Source organism: Thrips palmi, unplaced genomic scaffold (genome assembly GCF_012932325.1).
Source record: "Thrips palmi isolate BJ-2018 unplaced genomic scaffold, TpBJ-2018v1 HiC_scaffold_5, whole genome shotgun sequence".
Classification (NCBI taxonomy): domain Eukaryota; kingdom Metazoa; phylum Arthropoda; class Insecta; order Thysanoptera; family Thripidae; genus Thrips; species Thrips palmi.
In genome coordinates, this window is record NW_023144632.1 from 13,163,535 (window position 1) to 13,181,003 (window position 17,469).

The 17,469-nt window shown below is 59.4% G+C and overlaps 2 protein-coding genes across 4 annotated transcripts in view; one reads left to right on the forward strand and one right to left on the reverse strand.

The window, feature by feature from the left end:
* Positions 1–17,469, reverse strand: part of LOC117650389 (longitudinals lacking protein-like) — a 94,867-nt gene that overhangs the window by 59,193 nt on the left and 18,205 nt on the right. The window lies entirely within an intron of this gene.
* LOC117650404 (zinc finger protein 705F-like) lies at positions 16,471–17,448 on the forward strand. Its single transcript, XM_034393822.1, has 2 exons — positions 16,471–16,922; positions 17,024–17,448. The coding sequence occupies exon 2, from the start codon at positions 17,089–17,091 to the stop codon at positions 17,356–17,358; it is 270 nt and encodes an 89-aa protein (XP_034249713.1). The 5' UTR covers positions 16,471–16,922; positions 17,024–17,088; the 3' UTR covers positions 17,359–17,448.

Here is a 17,469-nt window from a genome sequence, read left to right on the forward strand (position 1 = left end):
GAAGAAGGTGTCCACGGCCAGAGGGGCTGTGGCCAAATTGGAGCAGCACCCCGAGGAGGATGCCGAGCTGTCGAACGAGGACGACGATCTGCCTCTGTCTGTTGTCGCGAGGCCGCGCCGACAGGGCCGACAGGGCCTCCTCTCCACGCGAGTCTCCGAGCAGGTCCCCGAGCGCCCAGTGAATAATGTCACCAAGAAGATAGCGAATGAGAGAGTGGTCCTCAAGAAGGTCTCCACGGCCAGGAGGTCTATGGTCAAGTCAACCCCGGAGCAGGACGCCGAGTCGTCGAGCGAGGACGCCAAGTCCAGCGAAGAGGACGCCGAGTCCAACGAAGAGGACGCCAAGTCCAACGAAGAGGACGCCGAGTCCAGCGAGGAGGCAGTGCCCCAGGCAGTGCCCCTGCCTCCGCGCCGCTCCTTGCGCCAGAGCGCGCGCCGCTCCAGCCTGAAGCTCAACCCGTTCGCCGTTGGCCGTGCGCCCCCCAAGGTCAAGAAGGAGGTGCGCACCAAGACTCCGCCTGGCAGGCCGAGGAAGCAGACTCCTTAGCGATTGTGCTATTTTTTTTTACCGTGATTGTTTGAAGCTATTTTAATTTGAAGTGAATCATTTTACTTGTGGCTCAAACTGTAATACTCTTTAATTGTTACCAATTATTATTTTTTGTCATCATCAAAGTACTTTCTGTTTGATAATTATTATTTTTAAATATTACCTTGTGAAAACATTCTCTTACCTAATTGTGTTGCGCTTTTGATGTTGCTGGGCTTTATTTTTCTTTCTTGTATATTTTATACAATTGTTATGGCACATGGAAATACAAATGCGTACATTCCTTACCGATTTTGTCTTCTAGTCGTCATTTAAGTCACAACTGTACTCAGCACTTTGACACGCCGGCCCCTTCCCCCGAGCCCTCCCTCTGGCTTCCCACTAACTCTTTCTCTTTTGCTACAGAGCAGGAGGTGGCTTGCGGCGAGTGCGGCAAGAAGTACCGTCTGCGCGGCTGGCTCATGAAGCACATAGAGGGCCACAAGAGGAAGCAGCGCCGCCGCAAGGGAGTCCGCGCCAGGCCCGCCAGGCCCGCCATCCCCGGGGACCACGCCGGCGTGCGTGCCCTAGTGCGGCAGCCGGGGCAGCCCCGGGGCGATGTGGAGGACACGCCGGACACGCCGGACGCCGTCAAGCTGGAGCCCGCCGACGACATGGAACTTGTCATAGCGGCCGAGGGGCAGGATGACGAGGACCCTGACGACCCCGGCGACCCCGACGCTTCGGCGGTCTATGCGACCGGTGTCTAGGCGTGAGGAGAGGCGGGGCCCGTGTCCCTTGACTTGGGGGCCCGAATGTGTTGTCGCGCTCGTGCCATGCTCATCGCTTTCCAAACGTTCTGTTTCTGCCAATCCGTGGCTGTTTCCTGTTTTTTGTAACTTAGTTTTTGTCTGTGATTTTTTTTAGCGCAATGCTTTGTTTTTTGTTCCTCTGATAACTGCAGTGCCATACAGCCAAAGAGAAAAATACCGTTAACTTCTGTGGCGCTATTTGTAACCTTTTATATACGACTCTGGTGTTACGGTTTTTCCTTCATTGTAGTCATTTTACTCAATTTCGTCTGTCTCGATCTTGAAATAAATACTGAATGCCTAGGCTATCGTTTGTTCGCTGTTTACCTTTTGCATGCATTGCTGGACCTGGGTTTCCCGTAGAAGCACCAATTCTTTGTAGAACATCTAGTGCCTGCTTTAATATGTGGCTGGAAACGGTATGTTGGTTGATTGCCACGTTTTTGGTTTCCGCTCGCTCACTGCTTTTGCTTGCCCCACAGATCTCCCCGGTCCCACGGGTCGAGCGTTCTGCGACGCCGTCCTCGGCACAGGCCTTCCGGTGATCACAATGGTTCGCGGCGGCTTTGACCTTGAGCTCCAGGAGGCAGGGCCGGAGGGGCCAGCTGGTCCGAGGGAGTCTGATTCCCCGACCGACTGCGGATCCATCCTGCTGCCTGCGCCCGCGCTGGCCAAGAAGCTACGCCGCCTACGGGCCACCGTCGAAGTCCCGCTGAGCCCCCCTGCATGTGGGCGGAGGGCCTCCCCGCACTCTGACGACAGAAAGCGCACACCCAGCCCCGCCGAGCGCGTTGCGCCCCGCTCGCCCCGCTCGCCCAGCGCCGAGCCAGCGGCACGCCCTGCTGCAGCACGTGGAGGACGCCCTCCTGGTCGCGGGCGCGGGCATCGCGGCCACGCCCTGGGCCGTCCCCCTGGTGTTCGGCGCAGACGCCCGCAGCGGGCGGTGCGCGCGGTGCGTACAGGAGGCCCCGAAGACGCGATCGCACGCGTCACACGCCAGCGCGGCTCCACTCGCGTGGGACTCGTGGGACGCCTCGAACACGGAAGGCCTCGCCAAGCCCACCGTGTGGGGCTTGTCAACCGATGGCGGGGCGACAGCAGTCTCGACAGCAGTCACGACAGCAGTCACGACAGCAGTCTCGACAGCAGTCTCGACAGCAGTCACGACAGCAGTCACGACAGCAGTCACGACAGCAGTCTCGACAGCAGTCATGACAGCGGTCGCTCAGACAAGCAGCCTGCTGTTGTAAACGCTGAAGAGCCTTCCACTGCACCGAAAGACCCTTCCTGTGATGCAGTCCCTGCCACGGGCTCAGCCAACACTGGCGAAGTGCCGACTGATGTTGGCTCTGCTGCACGCCCTGGTGCTGCGGGCTCAGACGTCGAGGTGATGGAAGTGCCTGTGGTTCGCCAGCCCATCGAACTGATCGACATATCTGACGACATGCCGTTTCATTGCGACACCTGCAAAGTGGAATTCGCCTCGGTAGTGCAGTACCGCGGACACCGCATCACCAAACGCTGTCGCCTGGCTCGCATGGACTCGGAGGCCAAGGAGAGGGAGGCCCAGCTCAAGAGTCTCCGCTTGAAGGCCCGTAAAGGCTGTTCCGTCAAAGCGGACGAAGAAGCACATGGAGCAATCGACCCTGCCTCCACCCCACACACTCCAGTTCAAGTGACACCCCCTCGCATGGGCTCGTCCCTCTCATTATCAGGGACAGGCTCACCTCCACCCCCAGTTCTCATGATTCCTCCTTCACCTCCCAGTGGGGGAACCCAAGTGCCTTCCTCGCCTCCTACCCTCCTGGCTCAGGTCCCCCCTCAGCCCCCTAACTTCGGTGCCGTCCTCTCCATCCAACCCCACCTCACTTACCCACCCACCAACGACACCGCTGTCACCCTCCCCACCAACGTGCCCGTCCTCACCCGTCCCGCCAACATCACCATCAGGGCTCTCCCCACCAACGAGCCCGTTTTTATCCCCCTCCCCACCAACGAGCCAGTTCTCACCCCCCTCCCCACCGAGCCAGTTCTCACCCCCCTCCCCACCAACGAGCCAGTTCTCACCCCCCTCCCCACCAACGAGCCAGTTCTCACCCCCCTCCCCACCAACGAGCCAGTTCTCACCCCCCTCCCCACCAACGAGCCAGTTCTCACCCCCCTCCCCACCAACGAGTCAGCTCTCTCCCCTCTCCGCACCAATGAGCGCGTGCTCACCCCGCTCCCCTCCAATAGCACCCTCACCACGGACAAGTTGGCATTTGACTAAAATCATTAGTTAACAAATATTTGTAACGAAGTGTAAAGTAGCTTGGTAACACACAATGTCTCAATTATTGTGCGGCCCCAAGTGAAAAGTTCCTTTCTTTTTGCATTATACTGATTTTTGTTCTGAAAAGAGAAAAACAGAACCGTATTAATAAATATAATGACGTTTTTGTCTGACTAATTTTGCTTATTTTTAAGGTATTCTATTCTGGCTCATTTTTTGTTTTCCCAGCCTGAAACGCTTGTTCTGTCTTCAGGTGGCCATGGCCATGCGTACCCCTGCCCGTACTGCGACAACCTGTTCACGCACAAGGGAAAACTGAACCGCCACATTCGCTCCCACTTCGGACTTAAGGCGCACGAGTGTCCGTACTGCCAGGCCAAGTTCGTGGAGAAGTACAACCTGAACCGCCACATCCGCCTGCTTCACGGGTCCGTTTGACTCGGTACCCCACTGCAATGTGTCGATCTGGCGCCGTACTTCTTGTTAAGATTTTTCCTAAATTTTTCACTTTGTTGTCATTGTTGTTTTGATCAAATAAAAAGGAATTTCGCGCTGTTGCTCCGTTTTCTGACATTCCCTTTGCTCGCTCGCATGCGTTGGTTGCTGGGTGTGTGAGGGTGGTGTGAGGCGATCGTGCGTGAGTGCGTGCGTCGTGTTAACGCTTGCCTTGTTGCAGGTCCCGGCCGGCGGCTGTCGAGGGCGGTGGCCGCGGTGGCGGACGCCAGCACACTGCACATCGAGTCCGTCAAGTCGCTGCCCTGCGTCACCTGGGACGGCGAGGCGGGCACGCCGGGCGCGGCGGGCGCGGCGGGCCCGGACCGCCTCAAGGACTCCAAGGACTCCAGGAGCTGCCCGCAGTGCGGCCACCGCTTCCGCGGCAGTCGCGACGTGAGGCGCCACCTCGCGCGCAAGACCGGCCCCAAGAAGTGCCGCGGGCCGCCCCCTGCGTCGCCCGCCCACACCGCCCCCTCCGCCCCCGCCGCCAACGTCGCCAACACCGCCAAGGCCTCCAAAGCCGCCCCCGAGTTCGTGCCGAGGGTGGAGATCTTGTGCGGCCTGTGCCCGTACAACGCCTCCAACCAGAAGGTGATGGCCAAGCACATGAGCCTCGTGCACCCCAAGGAGAGGCCCTTCAAGTGCAAGCAGTGCACCATGACGTTCCGTCTGTCCACGTCCCTGGCGCAGCACTACTGCTCGTACCACGCCAAAACCATCCACATGGGCATCCTGCGGGAGGATATCAGCGGCTGCATGTTGACGAAGCGTCGCTGTGCTGGTCTGCTGGAGGACCTGCCCAAGCTGGAGCTCAAACACATGATCAAGACCGAGCGGCAGGAGGCTGCCGAGAACGCCGTGGACACCAAGGCAGCGGACATCAAGGCGACCGCGGAAACCAGGCTCACTGCGGACACTAAGGACCTCAAGACCGACGATGCCAAATCAAAATCGCAACCGGAAGAGCTCGACGCCGAAGCCCTCGCGGACTCGGAAGACCGGCGAACGCGGTCCTCGAAGTGGACCGACTCCGGCGACGTGGCAGGGAGACAGAACCTGGCGCTCCTCAAGAAAAGAATGCACCAGCGGTCCAAGAAAACCGGGCCGCAGAACGCGGCCATCAAGGCCAACCGGCTGCGTCAGGTGAGACGCGCCAACTACCGCCTGCTGTGCCGGCCCAGCCCCTCGTCCAGCCTCACGGAGGCCCCCACCGTGGACGCCGAGCCCAAAGCCCCGCGCATCGGCAGGCCACCCAAGTCCAAGTCGGCAGCGCCAGCACCGCCGGGACCGCCAGGCCCGCCAGGCCCGCCAGGCCGGTCCAAGAAGGGTAGCAAGTGCAAGAGGCCGTTGGAGATGCCACCCAGCGCTGAGGAGCCGGCGCCGGCCAAGCCGGTGGCGAACGCCAAGAAGGACAAGACGGCGTCCAAGGGCGACGACGACGACGACGACGAAGGGGACGAGCTCGTGGAAGACGACTCGCGGCGTGTCGTGCACGAGGACATATACAAGTGCACGGAGTGCGACGCGCGGTTCCGCCACGCCATGCAGCTGGAGATGCATGAACTGGAGCACGAGACCGCCACGGACGGCGGCGTGGGCGCCTTGTTCGAGTGCATTCTGTGTGGTCGCGCCTTCGCCCTGGAGGAGACGCTGCGCTGGCACATCGAGGCCGAACATACGGTGGGACTGGGCGCCGGCGCCGCGCTGGCCCAGCCTCCACCGCCACTCCGCCCTCCCGTCGCGCCCAAGCCGCGGGTGGCGCCCGTCATCGACCTGGACGAGGTTGAGGTTGTCGAGGAGCGGCGCCCCCAGGACCGCAAGTTCGAAGTGGTGGAAATAGCGGACGATGACGACGATGTGGTGGCTGTGGTTCCCGAGGCCGCCAAGGATCTTCCCGCCGCGGACGGCAACACCCTGGGGAACACCCTGGGGAACAACTTGGAGAACGCCCTGGGGAACACCCTGGGGAACACCCTGGGGAACACCCTGGAGAACACTCTGGGCAACACCTTGGGGAACGCCCTGGAGAACACCGTGGAGAGCCCTTTTCCGCGGTCCGAAGGAGGTGCCTTGGTCGCGGCGTCCAGCACGGGGGTGCCTGGCGTGGGCGAGGACGAGCTGCAGGAGGCCGTCGGCAGCATCCTCCCCGTCGACGACGGCATGGCGTTCGTCCAGATTTCGGAGGTGACGGGCGCCGCCGGACTAGTCAATGGGTTGCCGGCTGGTCCCGCACCACCAGAAGCGCTGCCAAGTTCCAACGACGTGACGGACTTCGACACCGTTCAATTTTAATCTGTGAATCTGTGCATTGTGATTGTTTTTATAACTGTTTGACACATTGTTTATGAAATGGCATCATGTCAATAAGCATCATGTATTTATTTTAAGCCGCTATTTTACGAGTCTCCGCTTGGGGTATCCTTCTTTTTAACTGACACGTACGTTTACACCTCTCGAATTATTGTAATGAGAAAGTCATTTCCAATCTCTCGAGTCCCCTTAACCATGCGTAGTTTTATGCCAAATAAACATCTACTTTTGTCCATGAATGTCTTATTTCCGACCCGTGGAATGTTTGATCGGTGCTGCAACTCTTCGTAGCCTTCTCAGGATGGAATGTGCAACTTGTGTGCTGCTAGTGGTGGTAGATGTAGTGTTGCGGGACGCTGTTTTCTTGGGTGCTCTTTGGCCGCACTGTTCTCATGGCGACCTCTGCTTGCAGGCTATTTCGTGTACTACTCTCACCCCAGCTCCGGTCGACCCACCTTCGTGGACGAAGCAGAGGCGGCCGAGGAGTATAACTGGAGTGCGACTGATGCAGATCCTCTGCGAAGCGAGGGGGAGAGTCACGCCGACAGAGACCCGTCCTCGGAGTCTCACAATGGCTACAATGACTCCTCCAGCCAGACTGACGACGACGACGACGACAACGACGCAGACCCTTCATGGAGGCCCGCTGCATCGCCTTCCTCCACTCGCTTCTCCACTCCCTCGCCAGCTCAGTCCGCCGACGATAACAAGCCGGTGTTCGTGACCGCCTCTTCCGCTGCGTTCGCTGCGTCCGCTGTCGACGACGTGGCACAGCCGAGGTCCCGCGGCCGCCCCGCGGGCAGCCGAGGCCGAGGCCGGGGCCGCGGGCGAGGTCGGGGGCGAGGCCGCGGCCGAGCCATGGGTCGACCCCGCGGCAGCCTCGGGGTCCGAGTCAACGGCCCCAACGGCCTCCCCTCTGGCCGGCCCATCGGCCGCCCCCCAAGCCGCCCCTTTGGCCGCGCCCAGGGCCGGCCGCCAAAGGACCCTGCCAGGCTGGCGGAGGCTTTCCGGTCCTTCCAGGAGCAGGGCTCTACCTCCGCTGCCACGGCCGCCACGGCCGCCGCAGCGCCAACTTCGGGGCGCGGCGCCAACAACTTCGTGCAGCCGCTGCACCTGTCCGACGGCCCCACGTCGCGCCAGTTCCGCTGCTTCCGCTGTCGGCAGATCATCGTGGGCGACGCGGCGCTGACGGCGCACTGGCAGGAACGCCACGCGGCTACCAGTGGCCCGGAGCCGCGCGCCTACGAGCTCGCCGACGAGATCTCCCACAAGATCGTCAACAGCACGAATAAGGAGCTTCGACCATATGTGCGTAACGGTCGCTGGGGCTGCCCTGTCTGCGAGAAGACGATGCACAACAATGTGCGCCTCAAGACCCACATGTACCACCACATGGTGCAGGCCCCGCTCAACTACCGCTGCAGCATCTGCCCGGACGTGGCCTACTCGGAGTACAGCTCCCTGTACTGCCACATCAAGCGGGAGCACGGCGCGGTGTACGCTTGCTCAAGTTGCGACAAGACGTTCCGGTTGCCGTCGCTGCTCAAGACCCACGTGGTGAACGAACACAAAGGCGAGGCTCCGCTGTTCCCCTGCCCCTACTGCAACCGCCAGTTCGCCGTGGAGGGCTCGCGCGACTGGCACAAGGGCGTGTGCGAGGCCAGCCTCGGCGGTGCCGCCCTTGCCGCTCGCGGCGGTGCCTCTGGTGCTGATGTTGCTTCTGGTGCTGCTGGTGCCGGCGGTGGCGTTGCACGTCGTGGCGGTGCCGTTCGTGGCGGTGCAGTTCGTGGCGGTGCCGTTCGTGGCGGTGCCGTTCGTGGCGGTGCCGTTCGTGGCGGTGCCGATCGTGACGAAGCCATGCAAGAAGATGACATGCGTTACGATGCTATGTGTGACAAAATCGAACGCGACCAAGAAATGCCAGACAATGTAGTGCGTGACCAGGTCGTGTGTGTCGAGGTTGTGCGTTGCGATGACAAGGTTGTGCGTGACGAGGACATGACTGACGAGCTTGTGCGTGACGAGGCCGTGCAAGACCAGAACACGCATAACGAGGTCGTGCGTGATGAGGTCGCATCCGTCAAGGTCGTACATGACGAGGCCGTGCCCGTCAAGGTCGTGCATGACGACGCCGTGCCCGTCAAGGTCGTGCATGACGAGGCCGTTCCCATCAAGGTCGTGCCTGACGGGGACATGTGTGACGAGGTTGTGCTTGAAGACATGCCCGACAAGGTCGCGCGTGACAAGATCGAACAAGGCGGGGCTGTGGGCGACGAGGCCGTGCGTGACGAGGCGAACTAGCCGCCAATACTAAAGCACTGATCAACTGAGGTGTCAGTTTTTGTACGGCGTCCGCCTGTGATAACCTGAAGTTCGATGAAATCGAAAGCAATATGTGCCTTATGTAGAGGTTTTTTTTAGTTTCTCATAATTTTCATAATTTTATCCCATTGTGTGCCAACATCTTTTGTATATTTTTGAAATGGTACTCTTTGTTTTGTCTGTTGGTGAAGTAATATTAATTTTATCTGGAAGACTGTGAAGTCAATAGAATTTTAGTTTAGTTCTCATTTTTGCTTTTAAGGAAATGACGCGTAATATTGTGGTTGTCTAAGGATCTTACGGCTGTGTGTTGTCGGTGTGCATAGTTTATTAAGTATGCAGTCAAAGATTGTTCTAGTTAGCGTCATATGATGATTGACATGTCCTCGGACATGTCTCTGTTTGGTTCTGTATGTTTATATACAGTTTGGAATAAATAGACCATTGAATTCTCTCTGGTGTATCATTTTTATCTTTCTATTTTTGTCGTAAATTTGTGTCCTATTAAATGGTTAACGTTCAAGGTTTTTTTACTTTTTATCTAATGTGGTTGTTGTTTACCATTTTTTGCTCCAGTCTTCGTCCCGACTCGCAACAGCTTTTTGAATACAGAAGGGCTTTATGGGCCCCAGTGTGTGGACCCACTTTCTAACGGCTTCCCAATGGGGCCTCTGCTCGTCAAGACGAACAGCAACAAGCCTTGCGTGTTTTTGGACAGACGCAAGTACCGGAGAAAGGGGCGCAGGAGGGCGTGGTTGTAAGTAACTTGCAGAAATGTGGCTTTGGTGAATACGTTTACAGTAGTTGATAAACTGTTTGTTTGTTTTTCTTTTTAGTTGTTGCGTCAGTAACTGCAATGCCAGAGTGATCATGAGCAATGATTGCAGAACAGTTCTGGAGCTTCGAGGGGTCCACAGCTGCCTACCCATGACCCTGGAGAAAATGGAAAGAATGTTCTCAAAGTTGCAAGCAAACGCATGGAACACTTAACATGGGGTGCGAGGAACTGCAGCCCCTATGTAAAAGTACTAGGGCACCGATTGCTCCAGCTAGGCCGTTCTCATTACAATCCCTCTTTAACTTTAGACAACGTATCTGTTTTTTGTATGAAAGACCAAGAATCGGTTCTTGTGCAGCTGTTTGTTGTTTGTGATTTTTTTCGTAACCTGTGAATTTGGTACACGCCTAAAGTTTTATAATGTTATAATAATGCACAGTATTGAAATCGATGTTGGAGGCCAGATGTGTGTGCGTGTGTAGCCAATGACTGCAAAATTTTGTTATGGTGTCAACGTGCTAAGTATGGGGTAGAATAAACAACTTATGAATGTCGTTGTAGTGATTCATTGATTTTGTCCTGCAAGCTAATGACTTAAACTGAATTTTTTTCAACCCGTCCGACATGTTTAACTGACTGCTGCCTCTCTTTTTTGTTTTAGTGTCTGTCTTTGTCTCTCCTGCCTTGTTTACGGGTGTGACGGCACCGCTCTTTGGGCCACGAATGGACCAGCTGGACCCACTTTGCAGCCAACTGCCGACCGGCCCGATGCTTGTAAGGACCACCAGAAACAGACAGTGCATCTACTTGGACAGGCACAAGTACCGCAAGAAGACGGCCAAGGTGTGGATGTAAGTCAAGTGGTGGTACTGTAATCCAAATCCATAATGCGTTCGTACGTCTAATTTTGTTGTTTTGTTTTTGGTTTTGCAACAGGTGCTGCGTCAAACAGTGCACGGCCAAAGTGATAATGAATGCGGACTGTAGCGCAGTCGTGGAGACCCGCGGTGCCCACGTCTGCACGCCCATGACCGAGGCGAAGATCCAGAGCATGTTCTTGAAGCTGCGCGTTATGGCCCAGGGCCAGCTGTGACGTCACCGTGTCAGCGCGCCTCGTCGTGACAGCGACGGCCCCTCGGCCCCTCGGCCCCTCCCTTCGGCGTCGCTTCGTTCGTCCGTGCCCCTTTGCCGTTTTTCTGACGTGCTGCGTTGCCTTCCAGGTGCTGTGAACGTGGGGACGGTGGTTTTAGGCCTGGACCAGGCCCGCAGCCTGGGCCGCAGCCTGGGCCACAGCCTGGGCCACGACATGCTGGGCCTGGCCCACAGCCGCGGCCCAAGCCACGGCATAACGGCCCAGGAAGTGCAGGGCGGCCTGGTCTACCAGGGCCGCAACCGGCTGACGCCGCAGCAGCGCGCCGAGGCGATCGGGCGGCTGCGGGCGGGGGAGTCGCGGCGCGCCCTGGCCCTGGAGTACAACGTGCACCCCGTCACGCTGTGGCGCCTCAACAAGAAGCGGGACCCCCTGCTCTAGGCGGCCACACTCGGCCACACTGGTCGTCTCCTCTCGGGTATTTTAATCGGGTCTTCTGTTCAGGGGCGGGGTTATGGATATTAGGGCTAATAAAAAGATTTCTAGTTTATTTTCCGACTAAGTCCGTCCAAGGTGTAATGTTGACTGTTTTCCTCGTGCTGCGCTTGTCATTAGGACTTTTTGAATTAAAAAAATCTAATTGTTTGAAGTGTTTGAATTTGTTCCCTATCACCCAGCCCGCGCAGCGCCGCGCTTCCCACTCCACTTGCACCTTGCCGCCTTGCTGACGTTGGGGTTTCCTGTTGCAGACTTGCCCTGGGGCGAGCTGGACTGGCCGCTCCCCGGCGCTGGAGGCCCGTCGGCCGGCGCGTCCGGGCAGGGCGACGATGCGCTCGAGGCGGACGGCGAGCACGGCGAGCGGACGGTGACGCGCAAGGGGCTGGTGGTGGACGACTCGGCCGTGGCGGTGCTGCTGGCGCGGCTGTCGGAGTCGGCGGGCACGGACACGCAGTGCGAGCTGTGCGGCCGCGTGCTCTCCAACAAGAAGCGCCTCCGCGGCCACCTCATGCAGCACGTGACGACCAAGCCGCGGCCCTACGCGTGCCCGCTTTGCGACATCTCGTTCCTCGAATACAGCTCGCTCTACCGCCACATGAAGGGGCAGCACAAGGACGCCACGCCGTACGCGTGTCTGACCTGCGGCAAGAGCTTCGCGCTGCCCTCCGAGCTCAAGAACCACTCCAAGCTGCACAGCGACCGCGGTGGCCTGCACATGTGCACCCAGTGCGGCAAGACGTTCGCCGTGGAGGGCAACCTCCAGTGGCACTACAGCACGGTGCACAGCGGGTCCGCCGCGCACACCGTGGGCTAGTTATGTTGAAAATGGGAATAAAGTGATTTGGAGCGGACGGAGTGGACTGCTTTGTTTTTCCGTCCTTTATCCATTTGCAGTGTGCCGTCCGTGCGCGGATTCCTTTGGTTTTGTGCCTAGCGCGGGGGGTGTTGCCAAGTCTGTTTTCCGGTCGTCCGGACCCCTTTCTGACGCTCTTCTTGTTGCAGGCGTCGCCCACTTCCTGCGCGCGCAGGGCACGGAGGTGTGGGTGGAGCCCACCGAGCGGCCCGAAGGTTCCCCGCGCCGCTCTGCCTCCGCGCCCCCCGCTTCGCCGCACCAGGACGTCGAGGACGTGGAGGAGGTCGTCGAGTCCCCGCACGGCATCATCGAGGTGAGCATGGACGACCTGGAGGAGAGCGGCGTCCTGGAGTCACTGGTGAAGACCGAGTCCATCGAGGACCTGGACGGCCTGGACGGCCTGGACGGCCTGGACGCAGACCTGGAGGCGGCCATCGAGGCGGACGTGGAGCTGGAGGTGGACGAGGGCGGCGTCGCCGGCACGGCGAGCAAGCCGCGCGGCGGCAGCAAGAAGCGGACGTACCGGTGCCGGGTCTGCGGGCTCAACGTGGGCTCCATGTCCGCGCTGCAGCGCCACATCGTGGTGCACACGGACGAGGAGCGCAAGCGGCAGCCCTTCGCCCGCCAGTGCGGCCAGTGCGGCCGCGTGCTGTCCTCGCGCCAGCGCCTCGAGTCGCACCTGCAGGCCGTGCACTTCATCGGGCAGAAGAAGCCGCCGCGCTACGTGCGCCGCCAGAGCGGCTGCCCCGTGTGCGGCAAGATGCTGTCGTCCCAGCAGCGCGTGCGCTCGCACATGGCCACGCACTTCCGCGACGGCGACTACGACCCCCTGGACTTCGCCCTGGGCAGTCCTCCCCCCGCCGCGCCCACCACGCCCACGCCCGCCGCCCCCTCCCCCCCGCCCCCCACGCCGCCCTCGCCGCCGCCCCTCACTCCGCCCCCGCGGGATGCTCCCTAGGTGGGTCTGTTGGGACTGTGACGTTGACTTGCACGACGAGTCCGGATGAGTCCGAGCGCCACGTTGGCTGTTTGCGGTGTGCTCGCACCTCGTGGGCTCATTGCCACCTGACTTTGTGATCGATAGTCTGTGCCTTCTAGTGTTGTACTATGTTAGGGTGCTTGTTGTCAGATCCTGTTGACATTCTGATACAAACTGATATGTCAACACTAAAAAAAATTGCTAGTTCTGCTATCTTTTGTGTCATTTCATGTATTGTAAATGTTTGTATTCTTATCTACATTTGCTGCGCAAGTGTTTTCGAGTAAATGTTTCAGCGAGTCGCGATTCGACATTGTTACTATTTGCCTGGTTAGGGTAGATTTTCTTGGTTGCTATTGTTTGTAATATGTGCTTTAATTTGTAAATATAATGGAATTGTGAAATGTGTAGTGATTTTTGCAAGTGCGTTTTATTTTTCAGAATGATTTTTATTTGTCCTAAGAAAATATTGTATATTGTGCGCGTTTCTTTCCTAACTAACAATAAACGTTTTCGATTTGGTCACTCACCCGTTCTTGCCGATTCAACACCTATTAAGCTTACAGTCCCGTCCCTGTCCCAGGAACACGCTTTTGCTACGTTACCCGCCTGTGCCGTCGCTCTGGCTAACATTGTGCTTCTCTTCCGCAGACGGCCATTGGTCGGCGTGGGGGCCCAAGGCCGACGCCGGCGTGGTGGGCTTGGACTACCACCAGCAGTGGCCGCAGCAGCCGGCACCGCGTGCGCCGCGCGCCTCCGCCAGCGCGTCCGCCGCGTCCGGCGCCAACCCGTTCCAGTGCTCGCACTGCGGCAAGGTGCTGTCGAACCGCACCTCCCTCAACGTGCACGTGCGCTCGCATACGGGCGAGCGGCCGTACCGCTGCACCGTGTGCCCCGCCGCCTTCACGGACTTGAGCAACTGGCGCCGCCACCGCGTGGTGCACACCAAGGCCAAGCGCTACCAGTGCGACGTGTGCCAGGCGCGCTTCTCCCAGAGCGGCAACCTGCGCATGCATGTCCGCAAGCACCACCCGGAACTCTGTTGAGCCCGAATCGCGCCGGCCAGTGGGAACGGTCAGACAGTCTGTCCGAACGCGTTCTGATTGGCCGGCCGGTTCCGCCTCATGCGCCTGTCTCCAGGCTGCCCTTCATGTCGCGCAGGGTCGCCGCGGTCCGGTACTGCGGACGTGTGCGCGCCGGTTAGGCCGCCTTGGGAGAAGGGCGCGTGGCGCTGCGCGCGGCGCGGGGCTGTCGTTTGACGTTGCCGCTCGTCGCGGGGCCTCGGAAAGGCTGGCCGGGCCTATAAGGCCCCTTGCGGCTCCTCCCTCCCGCGTGTCCCGGTGCTTGCGGCGTGCCTGACGCGCCTTGCCGCTCTACGAGGGAAGCGCTCCCGGCCCGGCTTCCCCGCGGACCTGTCTTTGCTGTTTGTACTTTGTAGAACGTGTCGCCCAAATTAAATGTGTTTGACTCTCCACTGTGCGTGTCGTCCTTTGCCTCTGCCTTCCCTCACCCTGAGCCGTGCTCGGCTTCGCCCAGTAGACTGGTTCCGAGAGTCGTTGTCGTCGCTTCGGGATGCCCCATGAGTGCAAGAGAGACGAAACGACTCTCTGAATCAGTCTGCTGCCCGTTCTGATGGCCTTTGTCGTTTTGCAGACGCGCACCAGTGCCAGTTCTGCGGCAAGGTGCTGAGCAGCAGCTGGAGCCGGCAGCAGCACGAGAAGACGACCCACACGGGCGAGCAGCACTTCCGCTGCCACTGCTGCGAGCGCGCCTTCAGCACCGCGTACCGCCTCAAGCGCCACATGAGCGCGCACACGACGGAGCGGCCGCACCGCTGCCACTGCGGCGCCAGCTTCACGCTGCTCACGTCCTTCCAGCGCCACATGCGCGGCCACCTGGACGACCGGCCACACGCCTGCACCCTGTGCGACAAGCGCTTCATCGAGCCCTACAAGCTCAAGAAGCACATGCTGGTGCACCAGAAGCGCTAGGCCGCCCTACCTTCCCGTTTGTTCGTGTTTGTTCGAGTGTTAATAAATTAGTTTTGTGTTGTGACTCAAGTGAATGTTGCTCCTTTTCTTCTCTTTCCCGTCATGCCACTGCTAATGGTTGTTGATGTCTCGCTCGTTCGAAGACAGGTGCCCCGGAGCAATGGCGTGAACAATGACTGCGTTTTGCAGGCGATGGCGGCCTTGGCGGCGGCCTTGGCGGCGGCTTGCAGTGCCCCGTGTGCTTCAAGACCTTCACGACGCGGTCCAACGCGCGCATCCACCTGCGGGCCGCGCACTCGGACGACCAGCCGTACCGCTGCGGCCTCTGCGGGCGCGCCTTCCGCTACAAGACCCAGCTGGTGCGGCACCAGCGCCACCACGCCCCGGACACGCAGTTCGCCTGCCCGCACTGCCAGGCCCGCTTCAACGACAAGAGCAGCTTCAACCGCCACGTGGCCCGCACGTGCAGCGCGCGCGGCCAGCGCGGCGCACGCGGCCAGCGCTTCTTGTAGTCGACCTTAATAAAATGGTTGTCAAGCAGTTGTGGCGTCTGTCCGTGTTGATGTTCCCCCGACGGTGTTGGTTGTGCGGCCTGCTGGAGAACCTGGAGCCCCTCCAGGGACAGCGCCTCTTGATGCGTGTCTCACAGTGCCCCTCTGCGCAGGTCGCGACGCGGGCCTGTTGCCGACGCCGGGGCGCTACCTGCTAGACGAGGAGTCGCAGCGGCTGATCCGCCTGGAGGACAACCAGTGCGACGTGTGCTTCAAGGTGCTGTCGTCGCGCAACTCCCTCAAGGTGCACTACCGCTGCCACACGGGCGAACGGCCCTTCCAGTGCGGCGAGTGCGAGATGGCCTTCGCCAAGAACGGCGACCTGGGACGCCACATGCTGACCCACACCAAGGCCAAGCCGTTCCCCTGCGTCGTCTGCGGCGTCGCCTTCCGGCAGCGCGCGCACCTCAAGCAGCACGCCAAGCGCCACTTTGTCGATGCCAACCAATAGACCAATAAATCTGTTCGCCAAAACGTCACTTGCGTATTCGTTACAGAGCGAACGGCGAAGGAAGCTGTCTGTGCTCGGTACGGTCCTGCTCGACGGACCCCTCGGCCCGCGCCTAACCCCGCCCCCCTGTTGCAGCGGAGCTGGACATGGTGGACGTGCTGGACGACATCCCGCTGGACAGCGACGAGCCGCTGCGCTGCGCCATGTGCCGCGTGCTCTTCTCGACGCCCAGCAACCTCAAGCGCCATCAGATGACGCACACGCGCGAGCGGCCCTACAAGTGCGACGAGTGCGGCATGGGCTTCTCGCGCACCGACTACCTGTCGCGCCACGTGCTGTCGCACTCGGAGCAGAAGCCGCTGGAGTGCGGGCTGTGCGGCCAGTGCTTCCGACAGAGCTCGCACCTCAAGCGCCACACGCGCAACCGGCACGCCCGGCACGCGCTGGGCGCCCCTCTAGGGGCCCCCGGCGCCGAGCGGGCCGCCTAGGCCGCCCACGCCGCCCGCATTTCGGACATGTTTTCAACGTTACCGGCTGGCTGGGGTAGGGCGGGGTAGGGTCAGGGTCAATCCAAAAAGGCCATGTTCTCCTGTGTCATTATTTATTTGTTTATTTATCAATGTATTTATTTATTTATTTCCTACTGTTTCTTACATTAGAATGAGAAACGCGAGTTGTCGGTTTTATCTTCGAACCGTGTCCGTTGTTATTTTTTTTGGGCACGTAGTAGACGACATAGGGTAGCCTCTGCAATAATAGTGTTTGTATTAATATAACCTATTGAGATGTTATCTTTCAACCTTTTTAAACTGACGAACGAACAGTCATTAGCGTGTTAAGAACAAGTAGTTCGAGTTGGTCTTCGTTGTTGGTTATGTCAAAGTAGTCGTCCCTTCAGTTAAGTTACGTGTTTGTTACTCGTAGCATCGCTGTGAATGCTGTTGCGGTTCTTGATGATGCCAATAAAACGAGTGTCGCAACAAAGCAACTGGTTGGTTCTGCTCCAGTCCCGTGGTGTGCCTGGCTGTGCCTGGCTGCCCCTGTCCGCCTTTTGTCTCGACGCGCCTAACGCACACCCGTCTGGTTCCGCAGCGCCGCTCACCCTGCCGCTGCTGCCCGCCCTGCCCGTGCTGCCCGCTCTGCCCGTGCTGCCGCCCATGCCGCTGCCGGGGCCCGCGGCGGCCAACCCCCTGCAGTGCAACACGTGCGGCGTGGTGCTGTCCTCCACCAGCAACCTCAAGAGGCACTTCATGACGCACACGGGCGAGCGCCCCTTCCGCTGCCAGGTGTGCGGCGTCACGTACACGCAGTCCAACAACCTCAAGAGGCACTACATGTTCACCCACGGCGGCCACGGCGGCCAGCAGAGCACCGCCGCCGCCAGCACTGCCTGCCAGGCGTCCAACCTGGGCACTCTGGGCCCCTAGCGTCCTTGTGATCTCCTCGCTGCACTGTACAAACATTTCTCTGCGTCGGTGCCCGCTCTGGATAACGAAATAAAATGCTGCTAATTTTGACTGTGCCTTCTAGAACGACCT

Bases quoted from the DNA above. Each gene is read 5' to 3' on its own strand.
- LOC117650404 (XM_034393822.1), top strand. From the start codon at position 17,089: ATGCCGCTGCCGGGGCCCGCGGCGGCCAACCCCCTGCAGTGCAACACG.